We start from the raw sequence: 13,124 nt of genomic DNA, 5'->3' as shown, positions 1-13,124 counted from the left end.
CCAAAGTTTGTGCAACATTTAGTGCAGAGTTTCTATGCCAACCTTCCAAAGTTATGCAGTCCAGACCATCAGCACGAGCAACCCTGGTGGCCACATCCAGATCACGGCAAATCACCGTCCTAGCAAAAACCTAGGTAAAAAGAGCATATAATATGAAAAATTAGGTCAAAGGACATCCAACATATCTCAGGAGTCAAAATGATATTATTAACTGTCGTAACTCTGCAGTGCTGAAATATATTCAAATTGTTATAGTTTGTATGAACGGTTTAGACACAAAAGGCGGAGGCTACTATATTGTTCAACTTATGTTAACTTAATACAAGCATCCTATTATATAGGATTAGGGAAATACCATAAAGACTAAAATACCCCCAAAACCCTAATGACTCAAACCCTAACTCTTCTCACACTCCCCCTCAAGTTGGAGCATATACATCATATGAATCCAGTTTGGAAGATACAAGCAAACGAAAACAACTAGAAAACATATTCTAACACTCCCCCTCAAGCTGGAACTGCTTGGACCACACAAGTTAATTAAATAAAACTTCAACGCCGGTCGAAAACTCGTTAGTAACTTGAACAACCATTTGATCGGTTCTCGCCGAAAAACACCGAGGCCAGTCAGATGCAACGATCACTTGATCGGTTCTCGCCGGAGAATCCAAGGCTGGTCGGATACATCGATCTTGGGATTGGTTCTCGCCGTAAAACACCAAGGCCGGTCAGATGCATCGATCACTTGATCGGTTCTCGCCGGAGAATCCAAGGCCGGTCGGATACATCAATCACAAACAACAAACAAGCAACAAATTTTCACATGATTAACCAACAAGATTCGCCGGAAAACAGATACTGGAAGAACAAAAAACTTTGCCGGAGCTTGGCTGGAAATATGCCGGAACTTCGTCGGGGCTTCAAAACTGGCCGGAAACACACAGAACTGGCCGGCAGTGCCTAAAAACAGAAGAAAAACACTGAAAAATAGAACAGAAACAGTCACTGGAGGCTCGCCGGACCTTTGCCGGAGACTCGCCGGAGCTCGACGGAACTTGCCGGAGAAGACAGAACACTCCGGCCACTTCAACAACAGCAACTACAGAATCAATAGAGGGCCACACAGTAACGTTTCAACACCAAAAACATCAAATCGTCGGAATTTTTTTTTTTTTTTTTTTCCCAATGGCCGCTGCAACTTTTCCGGCCACTTCAGACAAGACAGAAAACCACCGCAAAACCATCCGGCCAGCATCACAGAAGATCAAAAACAAACAAAATATATATTTTTTTTTTTTCTCACCGGAAGGAGTTCCGGTCACCATAAAACAAGAGCAAAACAGCTCTACGGAGCTCTTTGAAGGTACTGCCCGTGTGGGTTAGCCCACACGGGCAGTGCTGCCACCAAGAAGAAAACTAAACTACCCAAGAATCGAAACAAGCTCTAATACCATGTTATAGTTTGTATGAACGTTTTAGACACAAAAGGCGGAGGCTATTATATTATTCAACTTATGTTAACCTAATACAAGCATCCTATTATATAGGATTAGGGAAATACCATAAAGACTAAAATACCCCCCAAATCCTAATGACTCAAACCCTAACTCTTCTAACACTCCCCCTCAAGCTGGAGCATATACATCATATGAATCCAGTTTGGAAGATACAAGCAAACGAAAAACAACTAGAAAACATATTATAACACAAATATTAAGGTCACAGTAAGCCTCCCTATCTATTTACTCTTGTGGCCCAATAATAGAAACTATTTTACCAAAAAATTCTATTTTACTTAGAGAAGAGTTTACTCTTATAATGAACTCCATCAAAAGATATAAAGAAAATGTAATTTCCTAATATCGTGTATTTCTATCATAATGATAATGATGATACACCAAAACTGAAACCATAGGCCACCATTATTTTGCACTGTTACGATTGACCCAAAGCTCATGAGAGTAATGATAAATGATAAACCTCTTTCTGTAACTGAAAGCTGAACATAATGTGATAAATCCCTTTCTCCCCTTTCTCTAACTTAAAGCTGAACATGATGTAATGTACAAAAATTTAACTACACAAGCAGCTGCAGCCTTGGGAAGCGGGACAGAGTTAATGTACATACATAGATACAAATATACCCGATGCATATACCTGCTAAACATAAAACTTAAAGGAATCCATCAAGAAAAATACTAATATGGCATCATAAACCATGCATGGATCCAAAATATAGGTGTTTCTAACAAGGAAGAGAACCCACACAGATGCTAACCTGTGCAAATGCTGGAGTAAAATTGGGAGAGAACTTCAATTTCTTCAACAGGGGTACCACATCAGAATTTTGTGGATAAGATACATGGGGAGCCCTCACCCTGTTCAGCGGTATAAAAGTAACTCGTCCACCTTTCAATGAATTAAGGTGTTTAATTATCTTGGTTGATATTTCATCATTTTCGACCACCACATGAAATAAGCTGCTCAGACAATAACAGATGTCAACTAAGTCTTTTTCAAGCAAGAAACGCACACACACAAAAAGTCAATACACTACCTACATTAATTTCTCAATAAATATTACAATAACATGCTTCTCCAAAAAAAAAAAAAAAAAAAAAAAAAAAAAAAAAAAAGAGAGAAATTTAAAAATAAACAAAACTGTAAATACCTGTTTCCAGCAGTAACTTCAACCGCGGTAAAAAATCTTTCATCACAATCAAGCAACTCAATAATTGGACCAAACACCCCACGAATATCATACTCTTTGCAGATGTATTTGACAGTTTTCATCCCTCTCCTCACATCCTGTGCAGTATTCAGTGGAATAAAAATTGTGAAGATAGATACAACACTGCCTTAATGAAAGAACTATGTTCCAGACAGAATCTTTGAACATCCAACAATTAAGAAGAGGCAATTTATAGAGAGAAGAAAAAAATGGAAGTAAAAAAAACATTCATGATTAATCCATTGAATAATAATCCAAGATGATAGGCCACAAAGCCACATTTTATGATGAAATCTTGATACGTATTGAATCACAACAAATTAATAGATGTTTATGCTATTCCTGAGGTAGATATTTTAACATGCTGTAGACATTAAAATAAATAAATGGATAAATAGCTTGAAAGTTTTTGTCACTTAGCAAGTTCAAATTTTCTTTTTGATAAGTTCACTTAGCAAGTTCAAATTTATGGTATAATAAACATCAATAGGCTTCAAAAGAATTCTAACGTCATATATTCTTGATTTAGAGAGTGAGCATGAGCATGTACATAATTGTGAAGGGAAAGATGTATTTATATTTCATAATATTTCAGGATAAAGGCTAAGATCACCCATTGACAACCTTAATTCTTTTTTGGAGAAACTTCACTTCACTTACCGCCCGTGTAAATGGGTTGCGCCCCTTTGCGCCTTTGCTTTATAATACATTTACTTATCAAAAAAAAAAAAAAAAAACTTCCATCACTTTTGTAATTACCCCCAAAGTTTAAAAACTCTCTTTAGTGTATCGAACTTTTAATTTTTTTCAATGCCAACCCTCCGTTAGGTTTTCCGTTAAATCCTAACGGAGGGTTGTCAAAAATACCAAAATACCCCCCCTTTTTTTGAAAAAAAGAATAAAAATTTTGCAAAGATTCAAACGTTGGTCAAGATTTAACAGAATTTACAAAATTATCCACACCTGAATCTTTGCAATTTTTTGTTATAAAAAAGAAAGGTATTTTGAAAATTTTGACAAAATTTTACGGAAAAACCTAACGAACGGATGGCATTGCAAACAATGAAATTCGATACACCAAATTGAGAGTTTTTAAATTTTGGGGGGTGATGAAAGTTTATTGGGGTTAAGTAAAGTTTTCCCTTCTTTGTTTTTATAAGTATTGATAACCTTAATTCTAATGAAAAACAAGTCAAGTTTATGGATCTTGGTTCAACAATTCCAGGTCAACAACTTTTTTTTTTCTGCCATTTTCCCCATCTAAATCATACCCTCTGTCACCTCCATATTCATCACATCCATTTTCAATGTCAGCACCCATGCGTTTTACCATCAATCCTTCAACTTGAATAGAAATGCCATACGATATTAGATTATAGAAACGTATGACATTGTCAAATGATATTAGATACACGCAGAGATTAGGATATGCATGAACTTTTTGAGATATGTATGATCTTTCAAGACCAAATCAAAGAAAAAGTGAAAAAATAAATAAATAAAAATCCAATCCCAGAATGCTCGGCGGAAAAAGAAAAAGAACAATCCATCACAAGAATGTCAAAGTCCAATCTTAATGTGCAATGTATTTTGACTTTCCTTCCAAAGCCACTAAATCAGACACAGCATACTTTGTCTATGATGGTAAAACTGTTGTCTACAATTTACATTCGCTCCAAATGACCTCCATTAGTGTTTAAAAATTGGATTGCTGGAATTGAAAAAAAATCCAAGTTTCAAAACTTTTACTTCCCTCGATCGACTCATAGTCAAAACATCAGTGTGAAACATAATTTTGCAAAATGTAAATATTTATACCACTTTGGGTGTGTAGAAAAAATTTGAGCCTCAAACATACACATTAGATTGCATCACTTCTTGTAAATCACTAACTCAGCAGTACCAATGCAGAGGTTCCCCTAGGCACTTCAACAACCATGTTCAGCAAATTTAAAAAGTAAAACAAATCAAATGCAATTACTCACACCAGGAGTTGCATGATCAAGGCTCTTTTCTGCCTTTTCAACTTCTGTTCTCAGCTTATCAATTTCAGAAGAAAGTTTGCTTTCTTTGCCCCATAAAAGCCTACACAATTAACCACTTTAAACATGTTGGAGTATTTTAAAAACCTTGATCAAAATCGGAAGTGCAAAGATCATACTTCCGCTCATTTTGCAGCTTGTCTCTCTGAGCTTTATGATGACTGAACCCTTCACGTGACTGGGAGATATGGGCATCCAAAGTAGCAATTTCAGTTCTGCGACTCTCAATATAGGCATCCCGCTCTTTTAACTCAGTATCAAGCCGACGAATTTCATCCTGAAGTTTTTCCTCCTGCAACCAAAAATAAGAGAGAAGATAATAAAATAATTTAAAGTGATCTACTAACTATACAGAATTTCCCCTCCCTTTTCCCTTGTATTCCTCAGGGGAAAAAACAAAACTATACAGAAATTGATTTCAATAATGCTACTAATTGTTGGAAAGAAAAGAACTTGAAAACTCAAATACAAGGTCATGCAACAGATTGAGAGCTGATAGCAAGTTAGTACAGACAAGTCAGCCAACAGATCATGTGTTTCTGCTTTTTATTCCTCCAAAAAGAGAATCTAGCATCATTCTCGTAGACAACTAAACATAGAAGCCCACCAAATGGGAGAAGAAAAAAAATGCAGAAGGAAAAGACCACCCAACAGTCAGGGAGATACAGTAATCCAACTTCTGCAGGGAAGAGTTACCAAGATAGAGAAATTGAAAATAACTCTAGTAACCACTAGGCTAACTTGGCGGCTCAGGCAAAATGCCAACTACTGACCACTTCTCTACATTCAATAACTACATGGAAGTACAGAATCCACTTATAGCTCCATGGAATAAGTGTGTTTTCATACTAAGACAAAGATGGACATTCTTAATAAAACCTTTTTTTTAATAAGTAATCACATATATCATTAAAAGTTTAAGACGCCCTTAAGTACACAAGAGGGAAAGAAATTATAGAAGTTTTGAGGACCAAATCAAGACTTTGGAGGAGATCAAGTCTCTTCTTTTTTTTTTTTTTTTAAGTAAACGAAAGTTTTATAAAAAGTGTAAGACACCTCTATGTACACTGGCAGTTCACAACAGGAAACACCTAACTAGAACGAGCAAAAACCCTCCAAACCGGTCAAGCCTAGACCCAGAGCGATTATTGGACTAGGTGGAGATCCCCCCAACTAAGGGAAGATCCATGAGGCCTTGCTTCGAAATGAACTCACCAAAATCCCTCATCGCAGCCTGAGAAAAAGCTCCCATCGACCTTTCACTTGGATAAAGAGTAACATTGAAGTCCCCACCAATACACCACGGCATATCCCAGCAACTCATAACCCCTGCCCGCTCCTCCCAAAGAAGACGTCTGGAGCTGACTCTATTAGGTCCATACACCCCCGCAAACGCCCAAACAAGACCATCCGCAACATTTTTGAAGGAGCAGGCCACCACATAACTACCCAAAACAGCATCAATCTTCTCAACAACCCTCTTATCCCACACGAGCAAAATGCCCCCCGAAGCCCCGATAGAGGGAACATGGCACCACTCCACACACGGACAACCCCATAAGCTCATCACTAAGTTGAAGGAAATAAAATCCAACTTCGTCTCTTGAAAACAAATCAAATCTACCTTCCAACTTCTGAGAAGATTTCTAACCCTCAACCTCTTAGCCCTCTCATTCAAACCTCTCACGTTCCAAGAAAGAATCTTGAGCTTCATGATTTAACTCTATTGACCCTCCCCTTGCTCCTGTCCCTCCCAGCAAACTCCAAAAAATTAACAGAAGACTGCAAATTAATAAGCTCTCTCTTACCTTTTTGACTGCAGGCATAGCCTCTTCCCTTTCCAAATCATTACCCTTGTTGTCAGTGATTAGTTATCCCTATGGTCCCCTCGAGCTTCCTTTCGCCACTCCATCACAAGAGATGCCAATTTCTTTACAAACCTGGGTAATGAAAACCCTCTCCTGACCCGCCAACGGTTCCTCATCCAGAGAATTTGGGACGAAAGACTCTTGTGACAACGATACCTCTACTGCAGGGGAATCTTCGCCCAAATTTACAATCGGCGTCGCACACGTGCACAGCTCCCTGTCCAGATTACCCAACTCAGGACCACCCGAAGGCTTATCCCCAAGTCCACCCCCCAAGAGTTCTTCCCTCCCAAACTCCTCACAAGCACCGGCAACAACCCCAGAGCGATCCGATGATGCCCAATTAGCAGGCTTCTCCCCCAAAATCCCCAAAGCAGAAGCTCTCGAGCCACTCTTTGGATAGCATTGATCAACCAGACCGATAACCGGAGAAGGAGAAGCTTCATAATCGAGAGAGACAACCTGCGACTTACCCAGAAAATCCGAGCCAGTACCCATCGTTGATTTAGCCTGGGCAGTGTCAGAACCGAGGCAGAACCCACCAAGAGGGACAACCTGCGACTTGCCCAGAAGTCTCGAGATAGTACCCACCGCCGCAGCATCACCTAGACCTCCAACCCTCACCGGCCCCTTTCCAGGCGAAACTACCCTCATCGGCGTCTCTGCCGTAGCCGCGGGATCGCTCGGCATGCGGGAACCAGAGTGAACATCCCTGACAGAGTGTAACGGCCTGGAAGCGAAACACTCGGAAGCACCGGCGACGCCCACCGAAGCAATGGGACCGCCCGCCGAAGTGTCCGGCAAACCTGCCAGCTTCGTCCCTGCTCGCAACCCCTCCCCTCTCCCCAAAGGCCTCGCCCCAAGCTCCACATCCGAGTTGACTTGCACCTGCCGGGCATTACTATCCTGACCATGATCGATACCAATATCCGAGTTGGGCCGAGCCTTCTTCCTCCTAAAGTAAGTCTTAAAAGGTTTCAAGGGCTTTCCATGATTCCACTTGGGCCACACCTTATACACTGTCTTGTACTGGGCCACACCATGTATGGGATTAAGCCCAATTACCAAACCACAAATGCAAGCCCCATCAACCATAGAAATAGAACTCAGACCTTCTAGATATTTAAACGCACTGTCTAGCCTTTTCAGACCCACGTCTACCTCTCCCTTGAGCCTGTTCAACGACTCCCTGGCATTAATGAATTCCATTTTCACACGAAAGAGGGACTACACATCGTGGCAAGCATCCCCCTCCCATCCCTTCACGTGATCAACGCCAGATTTCGATGTTGTCATCCTCGCCATGGAACACAATCTGCTCGCCGGAGGTGGTAAGCAGCTCTCCATAGCCCTACTGGACTCCCCCGGAATCTCCCCTTCCTTTGGGTTGTGCGTTCCCGCCACAACAGCAAAGAAGGTCCTCTTAGGATCCTCCACACCACCACCGGCAGCCCACACCGGGACGTTGAACTGTTGCGAACCCACCACCTACTTGACAGAAATATGTTCTTGCTTGTCCATCACTGCAGAGGCCTCTTTCAACCACCTAGGCACCCTGGCTATTGGTTCAGAAAAAGAGTTAAAACAATCCTCTGCCGGTTGCATCGACAACCCCAAAACCTCCACATAACTCCTCCTTCCCGCCCCCTCCTTATCCTTCTTCCCCTCCTTGGCCTCTCTTCCCTCACAGAGATAATTTTGCGAGACGCACCTCCCTGATGAAGCGTTCCCAGCCTTGTCCATAGCGTCCTTCTGGAATGATAATCGAACCACACCTTCGTCTTCTATCAAATTCTACTATTAGAAAACGCCCATGTCTATTGGAACATTTCTGTGCAATTATTCGTGGATACCCTACTCTGGATTGATCCCAAAAGACCTCAGAATTTTCCATTGCCACCAAATCCTCCACTATGCGCATCAGCCACATTAACTCATCCTTCTGCAAGAAGATGGATTTTTTCTTCCTATTACTTTTTTCCAGGATCCTCACCCCTGATGCCCCTCCCTTAATTAGCACCTCAAAAACTTTGGACTCCACAGACCACCTTCTCAAACCAGCCATGACACTAACCAATAAGCTAAAAACAGAACTCACGCGCCACCCACACGCCTGCACTTAGGCGAAGGTGGATGAGAGAGAAGAAAGCTTCCTAACAGTAAAAACCAGCTACAAGTGACAGGGTCGTGTCAAAATTGCCAGCCCTACTCACACCTCAAATCTGGTATGACACAAAAAATTCCCTAGCCCATAAGAAGTCATACTGGAGCTTCTCAATACGATTAGAACACTCAATGAGAAAGGAAAGAGGGACATGAAATACATAGGCAAATTGGCAAGGGCGCCCTTGATAAGGTAACCCTACCACCCTTGGACAAATACATCATTAACCATAGCCAATCGGTTTCGATTAGCTATAATGATTTCCCGGTTTCGATTAGCTATAATGATTTCTTTGTACGTTTTTCCCTTTCTAGTTAGGTGATCCTCCTTGTATACTTCCAGTGTACTTCGGGGCGCCTACGCTTTTAATAAAGTCAGTTACTTACTTATCAAAAACCATAGCCAATCGAAGCTCTATCTTCTAAAAAAGCAAAACAAAATTCAAGTGCCTTATGTGCTATTCATACAGTTATTACTTATCAAAAAAAAATGTGCTATTCATACAGAGTATTTAGACATTACTATGACATTGTTTTTTAAAAAAAAAAAAATGAATAAGACTATGATATAGTAGTCAAAATAGCATTCTAGTTTCCTAGAACAAACCAATGTGAACATTTACCTGCACCAAATTTGAAGAAAGCACCCGTTGAAGATCATCAATTTCCTTTTGAAGCCATTTGTCACGAGCAGCTTTACTTGCAAACTGGGTAGCACGACCTTGTTTCTGATAAAGAATGCTAAGCTGCTTTTCACGCTCCATTATTCTACGCATCACCAAAAATATTGATGAGAAAAATATATTAGCAATTAAAATAGCAGGAAGATTTCTCCAGATCACACAAGTACAATCATTTTGGCTAGACAAGCACACCTGATAAAGTATGCATGCATAGGTGCATCAATATGCATAATACTGCTATCCCAGAGTTCAGACAATGAAAAAGTACAGTACAGGAACAGAAAGAAGATTTACAGAAACTAAAAGGAATAAAAGGGAAAAGGCAATCTTTTGGACGGACTTGTAAGCATGACGGATATAAGGCCACTGTTCACTAGAACAAACTACAATGCATTAATTATACCTATATAAAACAGTTGCAGTTTGTCTAAACAGAGATTTACTTAACTATGAGGTGTTGACCCAAAAAACCCGTTTCTGCAAATAAGAGGCATACTGCCATGGATTTTTTTTTTTTTTTTTTAATAAGTATTCAAGATATATTAAAAGCGTAAGGTGTCCCAGATACAAAAGAAGTATACAAGAGAAAGAAGTATACAAAAGGAGCAAGCACTGCAGGCTGGCTTGCTCCTTTAGTGATCAATTTTCCTGATTTTCTTTTTATGTTCTCTTCTTCCTTCTCCCCTACTTAGTCGCTCTCTTGTATACTCCCTGTGTACTTGAGTTGCGCCCCTCTGCGCTCTTTAATGCATTATTACTTATCAAAAAAAAAAAAAGGAGAAAGCACCTAGCTAGAAGAAGAAAAAAAAAACAAGGAAATCATGAAAACTATGCACTAAAGGATATAAAAATGCAGTAATCCAAACATAAAGTGTGTAGAATAAAAAAGATTTAAACTCCTCCAACCCTTAATGTCACAAGTTGCATGGGCCACTAGATGTGGGCGTGATGAACTAAAATTATCACAAGGCTTGGACAAGCTTACCTCTGCATTGGGATTTGGCTCAAGACCCACAAAGGCAAAAGACTACAACCATTATCACTTGGGCCCAAGACCAAGTCCAACCAATCTAAACAATGAAGGACATCATGATTTATACGTTTCAACATCTCTTTAAGAGAACAGAGATCAAGACTTTCACCCGACCTTCCTTCCATTCTCGGGCAGACTTCACCAGCGTAATTCTTGGGATTTCATCCAAACCCAAATGCAATTGCAGAGGACAGCCGCCCAGTCACTATCTATCCCATCGAAGTATATATTTGGGAGTTCCCCGAAGCACCCTTCAAAGAGGGGACTGCTTAAGATTGTAACACGTCTACAAACAGCCTCTTCCTCCCTCCGCCAGAGAAATCAGTGTCAGCACCAACCGACTTACCCACACCCAACAACGAATGGGCAGCAAAAAATGATTGGAAAAAATTTACTACCAAGCAGAGCTCCGATGCGAATATCCTCCACCTTACGCCATTTCTCCCTTCCAACACTAGGATATGACCCCTCTGTCCGTCTCCCTCCACCAAGCTCCTCTACTACCAAGAACTACACATGCTTGTTAGAGCAGCGTTGGGCGAGGTTAGCAGGGAAACCAGCTCTAGAGCATCTCCAAAAAACCATTGTTCCCTTCTCTCACAGCAACTCCTCTACGGTGGCTAACAGCCAACAACTTTCAGCTTTACCCAAGTAAATGGATCGAATAGTACCCCTGCATCTTTCAATAATCCAAACCTGGGAAGATCTGCCCCCCACCGCCAACTCAAAACCTTTGGATTCAATTGAACATCACCTTAACAACCCCATAATTCTGATCAACTCACAAACTCCAATGCCTAATGCAGAAAGAAAGAGAACTAAACTCAGCGGACGCGCCTACACTCACTGCCGAGAACAAGGGAAACCATAATAACAGCAAACATAACTACCATAACGCGCCTCCATTTCTGTCTACACCGCTCAATTCTTAATTCAATCTTTCTTGTTCTTCGTCAAGGGCTGCACTCTCATAAAATGTTTGCAGATTTGTAAACATGTTTACAGATACTTTGAAACTCTCTTTTAGTGTAAACCCTAATTTTGACACATCATGGCTGCCCTAGAATATTATAAGTATAGTCACATGTATATACTTAAATATCCATATATAGATATATGTATACATTGAATCTCTGATGGGGAAAAAAGACAGATCATGACATTAGAAAGTTGGCATAGATTTTTGATAAGTTGGCATAGATAATGAAGAAAATGTATCAACTAAGTGCCACAGACATACCCTTTTGTTATCTCCTTTTCTTGTTTGAATTGTTCCTCATAAAAAGGATGTATTTTGTCAAGCTCGACCATTGAGTCCTTAATTTCCCTCTCTAGAGTCTCAAGTTGTCTCATAGCATCCTCCTGAAGCATGCAAGTTTAGCATCAACATTTGCAAGATTGTGTGTGTGCATGTGTGTGCATGTCTATGAAGAGCAATATCTGTTGGCCATAATCATACTTTCGCGCGGTTACTTCCATACATCTTCTCTTGTAGGTCTTTGACATCAAGCTCAAGTTCTGTGTGCTTTTTTATTGCTTCTGTTCGGCGCTTTTCTACTGCTTCTTTCTCTTTGATTAAACCTTGAACTTCTTTTGTCAGATCTTTCAATGTCTCCTCCAAGTCTTTAGACTTTTCATGGGCATCCAGCACACTGTTGTACATCTTTGCTGATGTTTCAGAAACTTTGTTTCGTGCCTCTTCAACCTAAAATCAAGGTGAAAATTATATAACCTTCAGCATGAAAGCCATTGCTAAGTAAAAATAAAAGAAACTCAAATTTTTAAACATAAATGAATAAAGACACATCAGGACAGGACATTGGTACAGTTTAGATCCCCAACACAAAACATCAATTTAATGTCTTAACAAAGAAATTATTTTTTTTTTTGATAAGTCTTAACAAAGAAATTATTAACAGCATACATGATACCACACTGAAGTTAGAAACAATGTCAAAAAATATTCTTAATAGAGCCAGTTAATAATTGCAGCTTTATTTTTATTTTATTTTTTTCCTTTTCTTATTCAGAGAGAATTACATATATTTTCTGCAATACTTGGCTCCAAGATATGGGAAGAAGGGCCCAAATTTCCCTCTAATCCACAGACTTAAGGGTTCATTGTAGAATCTGTCACAATCCAGACTCATTTCCCAAAGCATGAATTGCTAATATTAAGCATTTGTTATGGAGCAACACTTGTTTTGGAGCGACACTTCTCCGTTGAAGCAAAAGCCTTTTGCTTTATGGCAAAGGAAGGGCTCTGATTTTCGGCTAGAGGAAAGGAGGAAGGTTTCGTCGGAGTCATTTTTGTGGGTCTTCAAAGTTCAGCCTGGTTGGTGGATACAGTGGAAGAGGTGGTTCTATCTCTGGTGAAGGAAGATACGGTCAAGTATTACCGTGAGGATGCGAAGGTGTTGATGGTTCGTGGCAGTGGTAATAAGGCAAGATGATTTTTTTAGGTGGCTGTCTAAGCTGAGGATGGACGGAAAGGGATTATCTAGCTCCATGAGGGCACCGAAATGGGTGGAGCTGGCGTTGGTCCATGGGTGAGATGTGGCCGATGCTGACGTTTCAGGGAGACTAGTCTGGGTTTGTGGCCTC

General features: G+C 40.3%; 1 protein-coding gene across 3 annotated transcripts in view; it reads right to left on the bottom strand.

Moving 5' to 3' along the window:
- TTN7 (Structural maintenance of chromosomes (SMC) family protein) overlaps nt 1-13,124 on the bottom strand; it is a 40,251-nt gene that overhangs the window by 20,503 nt on the left and 6,624 nt on the right. For all 3 annotated transcript variants that reach the window (XM_059574670.2, XM_059574667.2, XM_059574668.2), the window contains exons 11-18: nt 11,980-12,225; nt 11,761-11,882; nt 9,428-9,572; nt 4,893-5,065; nt 4,717-4,816; nt 2,672-2,808; nt 2,279-2,480; nt 43-130 (exon numbers count right to left, since the gene is read on the bottom strand). In XM_059574670.2, coding sequence (XP_059430653.1) covers nt 43-130; nt 2,279-2,480; nt 2,672-2,808; nt 4,717-4,816; nt 4,893-5,065; nt 9,428-9,572; nt 11,761-11,882; nt 11,980-12,225 — 1,213 coding nt within the window. The remainder of the gene's footprint in view (nt 1-42; nt 131-2,278; nt 2,481-2,671; nt 2,809-4,716; nt 4,817-4,892; nt 5,066-9,427; nt 9,573-11,760; nt 11,883-11,979; nt 12,226-13,124) is intronic.

Source organism: Corylus avellana, chromosome 8 (assembly GCF_965113065.1).
Source record: "Corylus avellana chromosome 8, dhCorAvel1.hap1.2, whole genome shotgun sequence".
Taxonomy (NCBI): Eukaryota; Viridiplantae; Streptophyta; class Magnoliopsida; order Fagales; family Betulaceae; genus Corylus; species Corylus avellana.
This window is presented reverse-complemented; position numbering and strand designations above follow the sequence as displayed.